This window comes from Drosophila nasuta, chromosome 2R (assembly GCF_023558535.2).
Source record: "Drosophila nasuta strain 15112-1781.00 chromosome 2R, ASM2355853v1, whole genome shotgun sequence".
Taxonomy (NCBI): Eukaryota; Metazoa; Arthropoda; class Insecta; order Diptera; family Drosophilidae; genus Drosophila; species Drosophila nasuta.
Genome location: NC_083456.1, coordinates 30,655,513 through 30,674,383, shown reverse-complemented (window position 1 = coordinate 30,674,383; position 18,871 = coordinate 30,655,513). Strand labels below are relative to the sequence as shown.

Genomic DNA, 18,871 nt, shown 5'->3' with positions numbered 1-18,871 from the left:
AAAAAGAGTGTTTAAGACGCAGTTTGATTAGATTCGATTAGGGTACTTAACAGGCTTTAAAATTTTATTTCTGAATAATAATAATAATAATAATAATAATAATAATAATAATAATAATAATAATAATATTTAACTGAATAATACTTCAAATAGTTGAGCAATATTGTAAACTAATTTAAAAAAATGTAAGAATTAGTCGCTATAAATGAATAAAAAAAATATGTTGAAAAATATTAATAGAATGATTTAGCTTCAAATTAGTATAAAATAAATACCAACAAGTTAGAAAGCTACTGTAGAGTGTGCTTGACTGTGAGATACCTGCTATCTATTTTTAACAAAAGCAAAATAGTGAAGTATTAAAATATACCAAATTAATATACCGCAAATACTAAATATATACCAAATCAATATACCGTAAATACTTAAAATATACCGAACGCCAAAAATGTGCATCCTATTTGGTATATTTATATACTACTACATGCTTAATAGTGAAGTATTAAAATATACCAAATTAATATACCGCAAATACTTAATATATACCAAATCAATATACCATAAATACTTAAAATATACCGAACGCCGAAAATGTGCACCCTATTTGGTATATTTATATACTACTACTTGCAAAATATACCATAGAGTACAAAATATACCAGTTTGACTGTCAACGAAGTGCAGATTTTTTTTATTATTCGTTAGAAATAGGTAAGAAATAAAAAAGTTATCTATTTTCTCTTTCTTTAACAAACTTTTACCTGTTTTGTTTATTATTTTCCTTTTAATATATATTTAATTAGATTAAAAAGAGCCTTTGAAAGCATACCTTTTAGTTAGGCACACCCAACTAGAGAATTCTTGCTATTTAGTTGCTACTATAATTGCAGTTGTTTTTGCCGTAGTATTTACACAATGTTTGTACAATTAACAGCTTAATTTGCGGCTGGCAAATAGACCCAGGAAAAGACCACTTAGATTGCATTTAAGCAGCTCTTAAGCCCGAACCACAAATAGAAGTCTGAGCCCATGGCTGGCTAGGTTGTAGGTTTTTAGTAGCAGTTTAGCTCCAAGGGCTTTGCTTGAGTCCCGAGCCCCGAGCCCCGAGTGAATGGTGAATAGTGAGTCCGAAAGTCGTTTTATCTATGCAGCCTTGTTAGGAGCTAGAGGAGCTACAACATTCGACTCATATCAGAGCCAAACCACAAATTTCAGTCATTACAGGCAACGACGAATGCAAGCTGAAGGCTGGTCAAGATTTTATGTGCCAACAACAAACAAAGCCAGGCAGTTGACCAGCAGCAGTCGAAGAGTCGAAGAGTCAGGTGAGAGCCATTTGAAACTGGAGCCGACTAACAGCTTGCCAGCAGCAACAAGAGCAACACGAGGTGAGTTGAGGGGGGAGAGGGAGGAAAATTGAGCTTAAGTTGCAATTAAGCAATTGCCCAGGTTGAGAACGTAATCCTTGGGCTGTGTAGAAACCCCAACTGGGTGTCTCTAATAGGAACAATTATGTGATATTCAATAGAGGCAGTTTCTACCATCAGCCAGTTCATCTTTCATATCTCCAACGGCAGGTTGCAGCTGCAGTGGCAAGTGGCAAATGGCAACGAAATGCGGCCAGTTAACTATGTTGGACCATCCAGAGAGTTGAGTTTGAGTTTGACTTTGGTTTCGTTGAATTCTTTTCTATTCAGTGCACAGTGAATGCAATATTTAAAGAAATGTTGAACCAAATACGAAGCTCTCTCTCGCCTTGACTTGCTTCTGCGGTGGCAAGTGGCACAACTTGCGGCAACACGCAAAGCAAAGTGAGCAATGTGAACTAAATGAAACCAAACCAAACCGCGTCGCAACCCAAAAAAAAAAAAGCAAAGAACAAGAAAAAAACATTTTCTATGCCAACTTCAATGCGATCCGCAAGCGTTTTTCCTTTTCTTTTCCATCTTCGTCTCGTGTTTTTCAGCTGTGAGTGGAAAACTTTTTAGCTTTACCTTGCCCGCAATGAAGCTGAAAAAGGCCCAGAAAATTGCTCCAAATGCCGTTAGCTTTGATGCCCCAGGGAGAAAGACTGCGACTGAGTCTCAGTCTCATTCTCAGTTTCAGTCTCAAGCTTAAGCTACTTCATGATTCGCTTACATTTCTAATGATATACTCGATGCAGCAGCAAAACAGATTGTCAGCAAGTGGTCAGATATCGATTTGGAATTGAAAATGAAATTCAAATGGAAATTGAATTTAAGCTTTAATGATGCGCAGTCGAGGCATAAAGCCGAGAGGATTGTCGCTTATTCGCCGCCGTTTCTGCTGCTCGCCAATGAATTTCAAATTATCATAAACAAAACAATTGAACGAGCAGCGAAAATATAAACATAAACACGCACACACTCACACACACGAGACATCAAAATGCTAATAATCAGCGTTATGCGCTCGTTTCGATGTTGTTTGCGTCGCTCATACGCAACGTTGGCCCTGCACTAATCCCGGCACGCAGCATCAATAAGTCAAACACGTCAATACCAAGCACTGCTGCCAACAACAACAACAGCAACAACAACAACAATGAAAATGAAACACAGCCTGAAACCGAGAGAGACAAACAAGGAGCAAAAGCTGAATTTATTGTTGCTCAATGTCGCATTTATCATCACTTTATGCTACTTAATCGACTCGTCGGCGTGCGTTTTTCTATGCTTTTGTTTCCGTTTTTGCTTTCCAGCTCCCAAATGTGTTTCATTGTTTACTTTTGTCTCTCTGTGAGTGTGTGCGTGAAACACACGCTTATTGTTTTCCAACACAAACACACACAGACTCAGAGGAGGGGCAAGGACACGCACGTGCTTAAGTACTTTTCAGCGTCCCTTTATGCTTTATGGCGCCATTGAATTTTTCGGTTTGTTTTCTTATTAAAATATAATTTATATGTGCAGACGACGCGTCGTCGATGACAGGAGCGCAGACACAGCATCATCAATTGTTTAATAGAAAACAAAAGACACAGCAAAAAGAACAATAACAAAGTGGAATAAATGTACATATATCATCAATTGCCCAAAGTTCTTGAAACTTTTCTCCCCACATGTGAAATGGGGGCCATTTTTCGGCTACAATTTGCCAGGTCGCAACTTTGGCTCTAATAATAATAAGTGCTATTCATGGAAATCTGTAACTGCTTTGCTGCTTTGCTTTCATGCGCTCATCCTCTTGATGTCTTTCTCGGGAGAAGATTGAGAATAGTTGAAGTTGGGGTGAACTTATTTCTCCCTTTTTATGACACTGATTATTTCTGTACTTTTGTTGGTTAAAGTAAGTTGAAATAAAATCTCTTACCTTTGTATTTTTATACCCGCTACCCATAGAGTAGAAGGGTGTTATAATTTTGTAACTCCATGTAGAGTATGTAACAGTCAGAAGGAGGCAACACCTATAAATTATAATTATATTCTTGACCAGTGTCAACGGATTAGAACTGTTGAAATTAATTTTGTTTTTGCTTCGTTAGTTGATTTGTGTGGTCCTATGGTATATTTTGAATGTAGTACTTTATCAATATACCGAATTAAGTATTTGCTTTATTTTAGTATTTTAGCGGTATATTAGTTTGGTAGATTTTAAAAGTAATACCACGCTGCTTTGCTTTTATTCACTATGATACATTAAAAATGTTGTAATATATTAATATACCAAATATAGCATTCGGTATATTTTTAGTATTTTTTCATCAATTTGGTATATTTTAAAAAAAAAAAATTTGGTATATTAGTTTGGTATATTTTAGAAGTAACACCATACTGCTTGGCTTAAATTCACTATAATATATTTAAAATGTTGTACCAAATATAGCCTTTCGCACATATTAGTATTTTTCGGTATATAAATTTGGTATATTTTAAAAGTAATACCACACGGTTTTGCTTTTATTCATTATTGTACAATACATTTTAAATGTTGTACTAAATCAATATACCAAATATATCATTTAGTATATTTTACTATTTTTGCGGAATAAATAAATAAATTTGGTATATTTTAAAATAAATACCGCACTGTTTTGCTTTTATTTAAAATCATTAGCACTTAACTCCCACCACAATCAACTGTATTTTTTTTTTACATATTTTCTCTCCTTTTGTTTCTTAAAGTAAGCTGAAATAAAATCTCTACCTTTGGTATTTTTATAATTAATGTTAAACCAGATTTATACGCTGATTTCATTTAAAGTGCAATTTGAAACAGATTGCAACACTAAATGCAAACTATTGACAATATTTATGAGAGAGTTTTGTAGCTAAAAGCCTTTTCAAATAATCCAACACACATAATATAATACAATTGAATCACGCAAACAAAAGCAGGCTAAAATTGGCGAGCATAATGAATAAATAGTAGAAACTAATTTATTTTTAGTTTTAAATCAATTTAATTAATGCATTGGCGGGCAGCAACTGTCAATTCCATATGAATGCCAAATATTTGGCAATATGCATGCTCTCCATGCTCGCACCTCTCGCTGAGTTTGTGATTCAATTCATTGTTTACACATAAACCTACTTTAATACCCTGTGAATAAAGTGCTCTGACAATGACATTTATGTATTCTATAAATTAGAAATATTCATTGAATGATATCTGTCTGTTTATCATTTCGAACTAACCCAATAAATGCCCAACTAATCGCGTGAATAATTCATTGAAATTAGTTTTCTTTTAATATGGTATATTTAATTTAACATATTTCAATTATGTGCTCATACTTATTTGAATAAGTTTTGTTGCAATTTATTGGTCGATATGTTTGCTTAATTTTAAAAGCAAATTAAATTTACGCTATTTCGCGTTCATTCGCTGCCCAAATCAAACATGGTAAACAATCGAGCAGCAACAGCAACAGCAGCAACAATAACAAATTCACATAAAGTTATTTCATAATCAAAAATTACATATAAAATAATATAATAGCGAGTTTATAGTCAGTGAGTGAGTGCATAATATTATTATTGCTGATAATTTTGAACAACCTAGTTAATTTCGCATATATATAAAACAATTTAATGTCGAAATATTTTAATCAACTTCGCAGAAGCGAGAGCAAAAAAAGTTGCACTGTAACAATTTTGCACAAACTAATTACGATGAAAATAAAAGCTGTCGGTTTCAGTCAATATTCGCTTGAATGAATCGGGGCCAATTTATTAATGAAAACAATAATGCAAAGCCAAACAATGGATGGGCGAACAACTAATACCCTAGACAGGTTTATTATCAAGATAAAGAGACTAACTTTAATAACTTAAACTATTTAAATACAGATCAAATTATAATTGCAAAGTTTACTAAAGAAAAGTGGGTAAACAAAATACTTATCATAACCAATCAACTAAACAGTTATCTAGCTCTTACTTTAATGGCTTTTCATTCAACTGAATAAGCCTAATTCATTTACCATAAAATGAAAAATGAACTTTGATTGAGTTTGCAAAAAAACCGGCGCAAAACAAAAGAGTCTTAAAAAAGCGAAGCCAATAAATTTCGATACGTTTCAAATCGCAGAAACTTCAATGAATAGTTTTGGAGGGTGCAAATGAGTGTATTCACTTGGTATTCACACACTCAGACACACATGTAAATGGCGTAGGAAGAGTTCTTAACTTTTTTAATTAAAGACTCCGGCAAAGTTGTTGTCGAGAAGCTGTTGATTAATCAACACTTGTCGAGTGCGGAAATAGACAAAGTTGTAATGAGTTTATTAATAAGACATAAATTTGGTCAGCTTTCCCCCCTCAGCAAATGGCAAATTGTCATAATTTCTAATAGAAATAGGCAAAATCGAGTGCAGACTTGAGATACACTTGGTCATTGTCAGAGTTTAAGTAGAAGCTTGTGTTAAATCCTTTAAGTGACTGACGCGCCTAACACAGCCTAGGGAAAGAACACTGCAGGACAAAGCAGAACAGAGCAGAGTCAGTTAGAGCCGCCTAGCCAGCCAGCCAGCCGGCTAATTAATGTGCAAAGTGTCAATTAATCAATCAGTCGATCGATCAATCCTAGCAGCCAACTGCGATAAAGTCAATGAAAACCCAATACCAATGCCAGCTAAATCCTCTAGTCAAAGGCGAGGCGCAATCTTTATAGCTGCTCTCTATGTGTGTGTGTGTGTGTGTGTGAGTTAGTGTGTTTGTGTGTTAGTGAATGTGGGTTTGTATTGACAGGATAAACTCAACGAGCTGTCAAAGCAGGCAAAGGCAAATAACTGGCGACAAAGGCAAAACGGCAAAAAGAGTGCATAAACAAAAGCGGAAAAAAAGAGAAGCAAAAAAAAGCTGAACAATATTGCGACAACTTAATACACTTTTGGATTAACTATATTTGCTGATATTTGGATAATTTCTAAGTTAGCTTTCAATTCTTGAAGAACTATTTACTTAATTGTATTAAACGGAAAAGAGCATCAATAACAGACAACAAGATGAGCTATAACTCCAATAATAAATAGTATATAAGATTTAGATGAGTTATATGCATATACATATTCTCTAATTCTTCTTTTTTTTAATTCAAATAATTGTTGGACTAAAAATTGTAGATGAGTTAGATATATTTTCAGATTCTCCTCATTCTTTTCAAGAAATAAACAGAATATAGGATGAGTTAGATATATTTTCTGATTCTGAAAAGAACTCTTCCATGACTAAATTTGAATGAATATTCTTAAGAAATTCTAGAGCTTTAATTGCTCAGCTTTAATTGTCAGATTATATTCCAAGTGGCTTTTATTTTAGTTTATTTTTAACTTTTAATTATCAAAAATTTTCGATTCAATTCCACATTTTAGTGCTCCATGCATGTTTTTTTCAATTTAGTGATATTTTTAAAGTACTCAAAAGCTTCAACATGGAATAAAGAAAAAAATATATAAATTACAAAGTCTTCATATGAGAAATTACTTAAATTTTAAAGCAATTTCTTGACAAAGATGAGTAGAGAAAAGCATTTATTGAATACCTAAATTGTGTTTTTTCTGACATAAAATTCATTAGAAAACTTGCCACGCCTTCGTTAAAGTGTTGCACACCACTTCACATATTCATAATGCTCTACATAAGAGCAAAAAAAAATGCGAAAAAACAAGAAAAACAAAATAAATAAAAGGCAAGGCAAAGCAGAAGAGTGGCAAAACGGAATGAGCGGGAAATTAGAGGGAATCAAGCAGTGTGAGTTTGTGAGTTGTTGTGGGGAGGAGAAAGAAAGGACACAAAACGATTTTGTAAATAGCAAACGGCAGGCAGGCTCATTTAATAAACCGTTACGTGGCAACGATCTAAGGACTTTGGTATAAAAATAATGAAAATGTTTATGTAACGCTTACAAAGAAGGTGGCAGGATGCGCAGAATGTGGATGAGATATCAAGAAAATGTGCTGCGAAGAGAAGGGAATGACAAAAGAGAAGAACTAATTATAAACAAATTATAGAAAGAAGTCAAAGTGTAAGCTGATTGAAGCGAATTGACCAAAGAATATCAAACGAACAACAAAAGGATTCAATTTTCAATCATTCTGGACATTTAATTAAATGCGACTGTGAATTGCTTAACGATTGTGATTAAGCGTGTGTCTGTTAACGCGGCTAAAAGCGAAAACTGGGCCGTCGAGAAGAGCAAAACGTTTGTACTGCGTTTTTTTTTATGACAGTCATAACTCTGCGGCGTTGTCAAGCATTCTTTTCATTTCGCTTTGCAATGTTCATATATTTTTTATTTTTATTTCATTCTTTTTTCAATTTGTCGCTTGATTTGTGAGCCGCAAGCAGCAATTTTCTCTGGCTGCATGTTGAAGCGCGTGATTTACGGTTCCATGCAATTTAAATGAGCTGCAAATTGCAGCGAAACAAGTGTTTTGGGCTAAAAGTCTTTAAAGCAGCAGCAGCAGCAGCTTCGGAATGTTCCCAGTTCCAATTGCAATTCCAGAGGCGCCACAATTAATTGCCGCACATAAATTTCCAAAAAGAAGAGACGTCGCTCAGTTGTTGCCTTTGCCTTCTCTCTTTGTTTTTGCTTCACGTGCCTTGATTAATGTGTGACAGACAATTTTGGCTATTCAGGTGCGACAGGAGGAATAACTTTCTTCTTCGAAACTCTGGCATAATTTGACAAATTTTTATGTGCTTACATTTTGGCTTTTGTTTTGCCAAGTTGAGGCCACTCAAATGGGTTAACGTCTGCCTTCAATTAGTCGGCACAAATCAGTTTCCATTGTAATGTCATTGCAATGTCTGAGCCTGCCTGCTGTGTAATTATGGGACTCATGTGTTTGGCTTTCGAATTCAACTCATTTAACAGAGACAAGAATTTGGCGTTTTATTGCCAAACACTCGCGTGTTCGAACCAATTGAGAAATTGTATTGAGTAATGACCATTTACCAGCTAACACACAAAAAAACCACGCACCCAGTTTCACAATTGTGGCTGCTGCATCTCCTAAAATTTATCGACATTGCGCAGACTCGCTCTCTTGATTTTCATTTCTCTCGACTCTGGGTCAGCAACATGTTGATTTCGCTTGCCCCAATGTGGGTTACGCCAAGTTCAGTTGACTGTGTCAACTTCTCTGCTACAACTTCGACTTTTGCCTTATTTTTCTCTCTTTTTTCTGTGCTGCCTGCTCTTACTATTGCTCTTGCTTTTGCTCTACCTTCTTTTTTTTTGTGCTACAGTTTGTATTTCAGTTTGTGTTGCCGCTTTCTGTTTACGTGCGGCAGCCGCAAATTAAACGCATTGTGGCTCCGGTGTTGGCAACATTTGTTGCTCCCAAGGCAACGGCTTAAGGATATGAAGGCATCAACAAATGTAGCTGTGAATGTTGGTTCTTGGTTGCCTACTCTATTGTGTACTAAAACTCTGTAAGGAGAAGATAGAGGCAACATTGCGTATACGTTATTTTAGTGCCTAAAATGTAGCAGTATATTAAGTCTTTTGTATTGTTATTTCATAACGATTATTAAACAGTCAAATGAAAACACTAACTCAAGCAATTTCTTGCTTGAATAACGGAGACAGAGGCAACATTGCGTATACGTTATTTTAGTGCTTAAAAGTTAACAAGAGAAAAGCTTATTTGAAACCTTTTGGGTTGTTAACTGAGAACGATTATTAATCAACCAAAATATAGAACTAACTCAATTCATGCTCTTTGTTGATCTAACTAATTAAGTTTTGCCTGTATTAAGACAACGGAGGCAACATTGCTTATACGTAATTTTAATGCTCAAAAGTTAGCAAGAGATTTGATTATTTGAAAGAGATTATCTGAGAATGATTATTGAACAACCAAAACACCAACTAAATTCAAGCAATTTCTTGATTTAACTAATTTAGTTTTGCCTGCATCCTAACTCAAATATTATTTTTTCATTCAAGTAAGGGTCTTTATATTCTCTTAAAGTAATCAAACATTTTCATGCTCTAACTTTTCTCATTTGAACGTTTATCAAACTGTTAACCTCTTTATTCAACATTTTCTTAATTAAAAACAACAAAATTAAAACAAGAAAAACTTCGATTTTATTAAGAATTAATAATTTAGGAAAAAAAATATTGTTTTTGTGCATGTTATTTATTAATTTAACCGCAAGCCATTACGTACAAAAATGAAAATAATATTTAAGCAAATATTTTTGTTATTCAATAGTGGAAATTCTCTTCACTTTTTTTGCATTCTTTTTCAGGAGGGGGCTTAAAAAATGCAGAGAACATACAAATCAATTATAGCAGCTGAATGTGCTGTGATGTTTTTATATAGCTCTAACGTTAGCTTCCCTCCCTAGCACTCACTTCCGCTGCCAATTCCTGTCAACCCCTGACAGCCACGCCCCCTTGAACATCATCCCAGGGCATTTCGTCAAACGTTTTGTTGACAAAACTTATCAACAATTCAATTTCAATAAAAACTCGTGACTCCTCGTCGAACCGTGACTCATATATATATACAATATATATACTATATTGTTCGATGCATTTTTTCGCGCACAACACTTTTCTCGCCTCTCGCTATGTTATACGTTGAGTTTTGGTATTTGAATTGTCACATCTGCTTCATGACTTCAAACTCATCCATCAAATGCAGGCAGCCACGCGCTTTCCATCCTGTCTGACAGCAGCGTTTGCCAATGCAATCAGTTTTATTGTATGTTTTCGATGTGTGTATGTGTGTGTGTGTGGGAAATAGAACACAACCACGCAACGTACAAACCAATACACAAAAGCGGTGACTCCTTTTCTCCCCTTTTTTGCTGTTGTTGTTGCTTTGCTGTTATTGTAATTCACACAGGCAGACAAGCAGCAGACTAAACGCGTGTGTGTGAGAGGCGTGTGTCAATGGCACGCTTTGGCACAATAACGAGCGTAATTCAACGAAATAAATGCACATTTTAATAGCAGTCACAACCTTAGAGTTAGTTGCTGTAATTTGTTGAGTTTTTGGCAATTTCTTTTGACCGAAGTGAACTCTTGACATGTTGCAAGTAAGCAGCCAAAATAAGTGGGAAAGTTGCAGTTGAGTGTGCTTTACTATGAGAGAAAAGCATTGTTGTATTATTTTTAAATTATGACAAATCAATATACGGAAAATGTTCTCAAATATTACAAAAGGCACAGTCTATAACATTAAAAATATACCATATATAAAGTGCAGCAGTATTTTTGTTACATAAAACTATTTCTTAAAACAGTGCGGTATTGTTCTTAAAATATACAAAATTAATATACTAAAATATACAGATGGCAATATTAGGTATATCGACATACTATTACATTCCAAATATACCATATACCCGACTGATGTAATAGGTGTTAATCTTAAAATATACCAAAATAATATACTAAAATTATCGAAAATATACCGAAGAAGATATATGGTATATTTGCAGTCTATTTAATTCAATATATACCATATACACGACTGCAGAAATCGATATTATTCTTAAAATATACCAACATAACATGCTAGAAATATTGTAAAATATTCCGAAGAATATATTTGGTATATTGATATGCAATTACATTCAAAATATACCATATACACAACTGTAGAAATATGTGTTATTCTTAAAATATACCGAATTTTTATACTGAAAATATCTAAAAAATATACCGAAGACTATATATGGTATATTTGTATACCATTACATTTAATATATACCATATAACCAACTGCATCAAACGGTATTATTATTAAAAAATACCAAATAAATTAGCTAAAAATATCCAAAAATATACCGATGAAGATATATGGTATATTTATATACTCTTACATTCAATATATACCAATATATATTATATACTTGTTTGCAGAATTGGGCATATATCTCAAAATATACCAAAATATATACTGAAAATCTTTTAGAATAAACCGCAGACTATATTTGCCGTTACACATACAATTCTTATTTGATTGCAAATTAATTTATAAAATTACAAGATCACAAATCTACACTACCCTTCTACACTTTTTGTGGAGATATTAAAAGTAACAACCGAAGTATAACAATCAATTCGTTGCATTATTATAACAAGCTGTTGAACAATGAAAACCTTTAGCAAAGAGTTGACTCTGTGCTGCACGCAAATAGGTCAACAATTGTGCAATTGCCTGTCGCATACTCATACGCCCCGTATTACCAAAAATTTGTTGCTTTGGGGGTGGCTTAAAGTTTAAAGCATTCGGTTTATTCAATAATACACATTGTCGAAACTTGTTTAGCTATGTTAAATTAAATGCGCTTTTGTTGCATGGAAATGAATTTTGCATGGCGCACAAAAGTATGCAACACTCAATCGAGTTTAAATTGCCGCATTATTTGGCAGCTGCAGCTGCAGCTTGATAAACAATATTGTAAATAAATTGTGTGCAGTTCATTTTGCGGCAATTATAGTTGAAATTATGAGCAGAAATTGTAAATGATTTTCCCCGAACTTCTGTTAATTAGTTAGATCAGTTTTTGTTGTTGTTGCTTTGGATGTTTTTGTTTGATTGTTTTCATTTCGATTTTATTATTATTTGTCATCGTCGTTGCGCTGACAAACTTAATTTGTTGTCTGAGTTGCACATAAACAAGTTGCGAAAGTTTGTGCCATGCAAAATGAATGTCGCCTCCTCTGTATCATGCCCCTTGTCATCGTGCCTCATAGTTTCTGAAGCCTTTGAGCTGCAAAATTAAATAGCAAAGCAAAGTGCACTGCTGGCAGCTTTTTTATTTTTGAGAATACTTTTTTTTTTAGTTTTTTTTGGCAGCAAACAAGCCGTGGCTGGTGCAGCTTCCTGCTGCTGCCACACTTGCCACTTCCAGTTTTGCCTGTCAGTGGCATGTGTAGAGAGTGCCACGCCCCCCTACAGGCCGGACTGCCTTGCCTGTATGGCATGTGCAAAAGTAAAAACCAAGTTGCGCAAAACTTTTTAATATGCTTGCGAAATTTTATCAAAACTACAAAATTGCAGCAAAGTGCCAAGTGCCTGTGAACGGCAGCGACTTCAGCGGCAACTGCAACTGCAACGGCAACGGCAACATCGACTGAGACAGCAAAAGGGCGCTTTCTCTCTTCGAGCGCTTCGAGTTTTTTGGCCAAACAAAACACAGTCAAGCGAAACCTTCAACTCAATTTGGCAATCGCATTTCTTGCTCTACTTCCGCCTATTCAACTTGACTCGATTTGCGTGCCGTCGACCGACAGCTGCAACTACACGTGTGTGTCGTGTATGTGTGTGTGTGTGTGTGTGTGTGTGTGTGTAGTGTGTGTGTGTTGCTGCCACCCACTGCAGTTGCCTGCCTCTTATATGTGTCGCCGTTTTATGTGTGTTTAAGTGGCAATGCAAATGGCAACATTTTGGCGAGCTCTTCACTTCACTTCACTATGCTCGCTCTCTTTCTCTCTACGCTCTCTCTATCTCTTTCTCTCTCTACCACTTTGCCACGCTGACAGTTACACGACAATTTTTCCCGTTTTTTTTTTTGTGCCTTTTTTGTGCTAAATTTAATTGCAATGAAAATTTCGCATCCACTTACAGTGGCAACTTGTGAAAGTTCACTGACAATTGCCGCAGGGCGACGGCATGCAGAGTTTTTGTGGCAGCTTTGGAGACCCAACAAAGCTGGCAAAGGAGACGCAGAGGCAACCGACGGCTGCCTGCCTGATTAATTGGGCAAAATTAATTTTACATTTTATTGTCAAATAAAAAAAAAGCTTGCACTAGTTAGTGAAAGTTGTCAGCCCAAAAGTGCTCTCTCTCTCTCAAATTGCAGCGCATCAAATGAGCCTAGAGGAGAACCTTGAAAATGCAAAAAGCGAGCGTTGAGAACTGAGCAACCACGTAATTACGTGGCAAAGACTTTTTTCTATGCTAATGGGAGGTGGCATTCAATCAACAGGTTGTTCAGTTTGGAAGGTAGACTTTCATTTTTTAAACAAACTTTAGCTGCAAAGTTGTTGGCATTATTTGTTGACTTCTTTTTCCATGTAACTTTAGGCTTATGAGTGAGAAAGAAATTAAGGGAATTACATTTGGCTTTTCATTCGGAAATTAAATTAAAAATAAGTAACGTATTTTGAAATCGAATTTGGTTTTAAATTCCTTAGAAAAATGCTGATTTGATTTTTAAGTTTCGCTTTAGTTTTTTACTTTTAAAATTTGATTTTAAGTTAGCCACAAATGTGCTTCTTTGTTATTGTTTAGTTGATTTACTTTTACTTTTTGTGTGGGACTTTTGTTATTTAAAGAATTTTATTCTATAGTACTTTTGCAGTTAGAAATAAAATGTAAAATAAACGTGTTCTTTTTTTAATCAATTTCGGTTTAGAATTTGATTTCAAAATACAGATTTAATTTTGCAAATTTATTTTAAGTCTAAATTAAAGCTTCTTTTGTCGTTGTTTTTAGGTGTGACTTTTGACCTTTGCTTGGAGACTTTACTTTTGGAAGATTATAATTTTTAATTAAAAACAAATATAAAGAAAGTTTTTTTAAGCCCATTTTAGTTTTAAAGTTTATACTAAAATTGCAGATTTAATTTTATATATGTTTTTAAAATCAAAACTTCTTTGGCACTAAAAAGTAAAGTAAAAAAATTTCTTTTAGCCAAAAATTCTAGCTTTATTTATAGCCAGTGAGAAAGAGACTTCCTCAAACATTTATTTATACCGAAACACATATCTTTCCTTTACACACATAGCTATTAATCTAATGCTTATACACTTAATAAGCGCTATAAATTAACAATACAACGCGCTATTGAAAACAGCCGAATAGAAATTGTGTTGAACATGGCAAGTTCGAGGTCATCGAATGCATTAGTTCGAAGTCGCGTGTGTGTCGCCTGTGGCGGCTCTAATTATGTGAACTCGCTTGACCATCCAATTATTACGTATACGCAGCGTAGTGTAGAGAAACCGCAGCAGAGCAAAGCACATACACAAAAGCCATTGGGGTAGCAAATTAACTGTGCGACTGTTTGGAGCACGTTGTAAATAACAAGAGCAGACAGCAGACACAAAAGCGAGAGTTGAGTTGAGTTGAGATGGGCACCTAATGCTGACATCAGCATTGTCAGTGTGTAAATCAGGATCAAAGTTCGTTGAGGACATGATTGTAAATTATAAGCGAATCTCAAGCTAAGCACAAGGCAAGGCAAGGCAGTGACAAGACACAGCGATAATGATGACTCCTTGTTCAAGATAATGATGATGAGGATAATGATGATGATGAGGCGGTGGCGGTGGCGGTTGTCGAGCTGATCTGTTGCAAAGTTTTTGGCCAGGTGCCTTGGGGAATGTAAGTTCAATGGCAAAAAAAACAGCAAAAGCATCGTGTGCCAAGTAATTGTTGTTGCTTTCCCGCTCTGAAAATAATGCACAAAACTTTGCACACAACACAACAACACAAAAAAAACTGAACACAGATGCTGGCTGGCTGTAGCAAGTGGCAGGTGGCAGCGGGCACGTGGCAAGGCAACGTGGCAACTTCAACTTTGCTATACAAATTTCTATCAAAAGATTAAGCAAAGACAAACAAGTGAGAAACGTCTTGCCTCGCTTGCCACTTGCCAACTTTTCACAGATAACTTTAAATATTTATCCTGCTCCCTTTATTTTTCTCTGGCTTGGCCTGATTTTGTTTATGTCCGTTTTATGTTTTGTTAGTTTGACATATCAGTGACACTTTTCTAGCCCTCCCCGCATAACATTGCAACAATATTTTATTTTATTGCGTTTTGTGCAAAAAAGTGTTCATTCCCTTCATTTTGCTGCGCAGAGCAGCAGCGTCATAAAAATACAATTTTTATTTTTGCCTGCAAGTTGTAAACATAAATTTCAGTATGCAGCAACAACAATGCCACATAAAATTGAAAAGCTCACAAGTTTCGTTGTGTTCGTGTTTTTCACGTTGTTTTTTTTCTTTCGCATTTTTCTTTTTTGGTTTTAGCATTTTTTTTCCGGGGTTTCCTCAATCGATTTTTCATATTTCCTTTAAGCAGCGCCAACCACTTGGGGGAAAGCAACTTTGTTAGCTCCGGAAGGTGCGGGAACAGGTGCTCTGACAACTTTCAACAGAACACAGAAGAGAGAACAGAGAACAGCACGGAGAAGCAGAACTTTGTTGGCAAAACTTTTGGCGTATAAGTTGTTAATTTGCCAAAAGAAAAGGCGTTTAACTGTGGCGACGAATTTCCATTGTCTATTTGAAAATACTCGTAACACTGTGCAACACGACCAAAGTATAAATTGACAATAATTACCACGAAGAAACAAAGAACCGCACGCTGAAATAGTAAACTTAAATAGAGAAAAGAATGTTTTTTATATTCCTTTGACAATTTCACTTTCAATCAACTGTCGAGAAGTTGTGTAAGATGATATAGTTTAGCAACATTTTAAATTGTGTTTTTACAGCACTTTTTAAGCTATTTATAAATGGATTGCAACATGGCTTAAAAGTGCTTTTAAGTGTGGTTTAAATATGTTTAAAGAATTAATAGACTTTATTGAGAGGAACAGGAGGTGAAGGAGGTCGAAGTAGTGGCAAGGAAAGAGAAGAGGGAGGAAGTGGAGGAACAGGAGGCGAAGGAGGACGAGGTGGTAGCAAGGGTGGAGGTGGAGGAGGAAGTAAAGGAGGAGGCGGAGGAGGAGCTGGACGAAGTGGTGGAAAAGGTGGAAAAGGTGGCGATGGCGGCAGCAGCTCCAAAGACACTGGCAGTGATAATAAAACTGATCAAAAACATGACAAGCAGAATGATGAGAAAAGAGGTCAAGATGGAGAAGATGGACGAGGCAGCAGAGGAGGCAAGGGAGGGCGTGGTGGCGGTGGTCGAGGAGGTGATGGAGGCGGTGGCAGATCCCAGAGCAACGATAATGATAATAAAAGAGATCAAAAAAGTGACAAAAGAGATGGCGAAAAACGAGCTCAAGATGGAGAAGATGTCACTGCAAATGGCGGAGGAAATGGAGGAGGTGGCGGCGGAAAAGGAGGAGCAGGAGGCGGTGGCGGTTGAGGTGGTAGAAATGACGGCAAAAAAGGCAGCGACAATGACACTGCGAATGAAAAACAACGCAATGGCAAGGATGAAGCAGCAGCAGGGACATGAGATAACAAGGATAATAAAAGAAGAATGATAGTAAATGAAATGAAAGGATTCCGAACAACAAACAGCCAGCGAGAAAAACAACAACAACAACAACTACAGCAAGAGATAATAATTGCTGTAGTCAGAATATGAAGAGCAATATTCCAGCAGAGCCACTCGCAAAAATACCATGACTGCGTAAGCTATTCCATAATGGTATTTAAAAAGCGCAAGTCCTGAATGGCAATGGCAAAAAAAAAAACACGAACTAAAAGGATGAAGTGTACGCTGACGAGAGGGTGGCGCCCAAAACAAAGGATATCTTATTACAAAGCAAAGCATAATTGAAAATTCCAAAGTCAAATTGTAATATAAACAGTTTATGTAAATCAACATTTTTGCTTTTAAATATTGAAAAGGCAGAAGAGTGTGTTTATCATAATAGCCATAATTGCTGATTGATGGAGTGAACGGGAAAGAGGTTTTAAAATCGATTAGGAATAAGGTATTTTGTTGGTTTTGTAATGTGACAGCTGAGACATTAAAAACTGCACCGCTTTTAGAAATACTTTCTCTAAAATAACTTTAATTAAACAAAGGTTAAGCGTATCATCTCAATTAAAACGGGTAACTAATTCAGTGTATAAAGACAAAGTTTTTGGAAAATATATTTTAAGAAACATTAACATAATTATAACATGTCAGAAATCAACACATTATTCATAAGAGCAAAAGACTGCGCATTTATTTGTCGAAATATGTCAAATCAATACACATACAGAAATATACTGAAAGGTATTATCAGTATTTGTACTGTTATCATATACTAATAAACTGGAAAAACCTTTCAGTAGTAGTACTAAACTACAACAGTAAAAATACTAGATTGACAATAAATCAATATCTTTGTACAGAAATATACCGAAAGGTATATTTGGGTGTAAAAATATACTACAACAGTAAAAATATACGAGATTATAGTAGTAAAAATATACCAGATTACCAATCAATACATATATATTCAGAAATATACTAAATAGTATATTTGGTATATCGATATACTAAATCGTCAATCAATTAACATATATACTGAAAATATATTTATATAAAAATATAACAGATTGTCAACAATATACAGAAAAATACTAAAAGTTATATGTGGTATACCAATATAACATAACAGTAAAAATATACCACATTATCAATCAATTAATATATATTCAGAAATATACTGAAAATTATATTTAGTTATTAAATATACTACTACAGCAGAAAAACTATACCAGATTTCCCACCAAAGACTCGACAACTGCAGCTTTAGTTTTGCAGTATAAAATAAATTCTGGAATAACTTTTAAGATCCTAATTTAAAAGGCAATCACATTTTTCCATTGATCAATGGGCCTTATGATTCATAAAACGTTTAACCTGAAAGATGAGTGAAAAAAGTTGTATTAGGTGATTAATACAAATATCACAATGAAATTGTAAAATGAAATGAATTCAACTGTAGAGGCAAAGCAACAGCTCTCTACAGAGATGTGAAATCGAAGTATGTGCGAGCATTATATCATAATCATGCAGTTGCGACTCATTGTTGTGGCGCCACAACTAAATGATTGACTGGCGGCAAAAGAAAATCTCAATGGGAATGTGAATGTGTGTGGCGGTGGCGGTGTTGATGGCGGTGGCAGTGGCAGTTGGAATGCGATTGCGATTGCCGGCGTGTCGTCTTTGTTGACACAAATCAAAGCAGCTGCGTAAATCTTCATCAAGAGCGGAGACGACGGCAAAAAATAAAGAAGGAGGAGGAGAAGGAGGAGAGTGAAAAATACGCCAACTCACGGTCAATTGCAATTCAATTAGACGCAATTAGTGCCGAGGCACGCATGTGGCATAAGATACAGATACAGCTACAGATACTGGATAGAGATGGAGATACTTGTTGGCAAAGAGAGTGAGCTCGTAGATACACAAATACAGATAGATACGCCGACATGCCATAGATTACATAGTTACGAGCGCAATCGAGACAAGTTGAGGGACAGCCAGAAGAAGAGCAGACGAGACTGAAAGATACGCAGAAAAAGTATCTCATTAGAGAGCGGCAACGGCCGCTTAACTCATTCATCATCATCATCAGCAGCATCCACGGAGAGAGAGGGGGAAAGCGAGGAATAGAGGATACATGACTGCAAAGTTTGCTGCAAGTGCAGCTTAATTGCGAAATGACCCGTTCAGCACTGTAGCAACTACGAATA

At 35.4% G+C, this 18,871-nt stretch overlaps 1 protein-coding gene across 1 annotated transcript; it reads left to right on the top strand.

The window, feature by feature from the left end:
• The first annotated feature begins 10,511 nt into the window (after positions 1 to 10,511).
• Positions 10,512 to 16,659, top strand: LOC132785204 (uncharacterized protein PF3D7_1120000-like). Its single transcript, XM_060791197.1, has 2 exons — positions 10,512 to 10,520; positions 16,045 to 16,659. Exons 1-2 carry the CDS (start codon positions 10,512 to 10,514, stop codon positions 16,657 to 16,659), a joined length of 624 nt encoding a protein of 207 aa, XP_060647180.1.
• Positions 16,660 to 18,871: the final 2,212 nt, after the last annotated feature.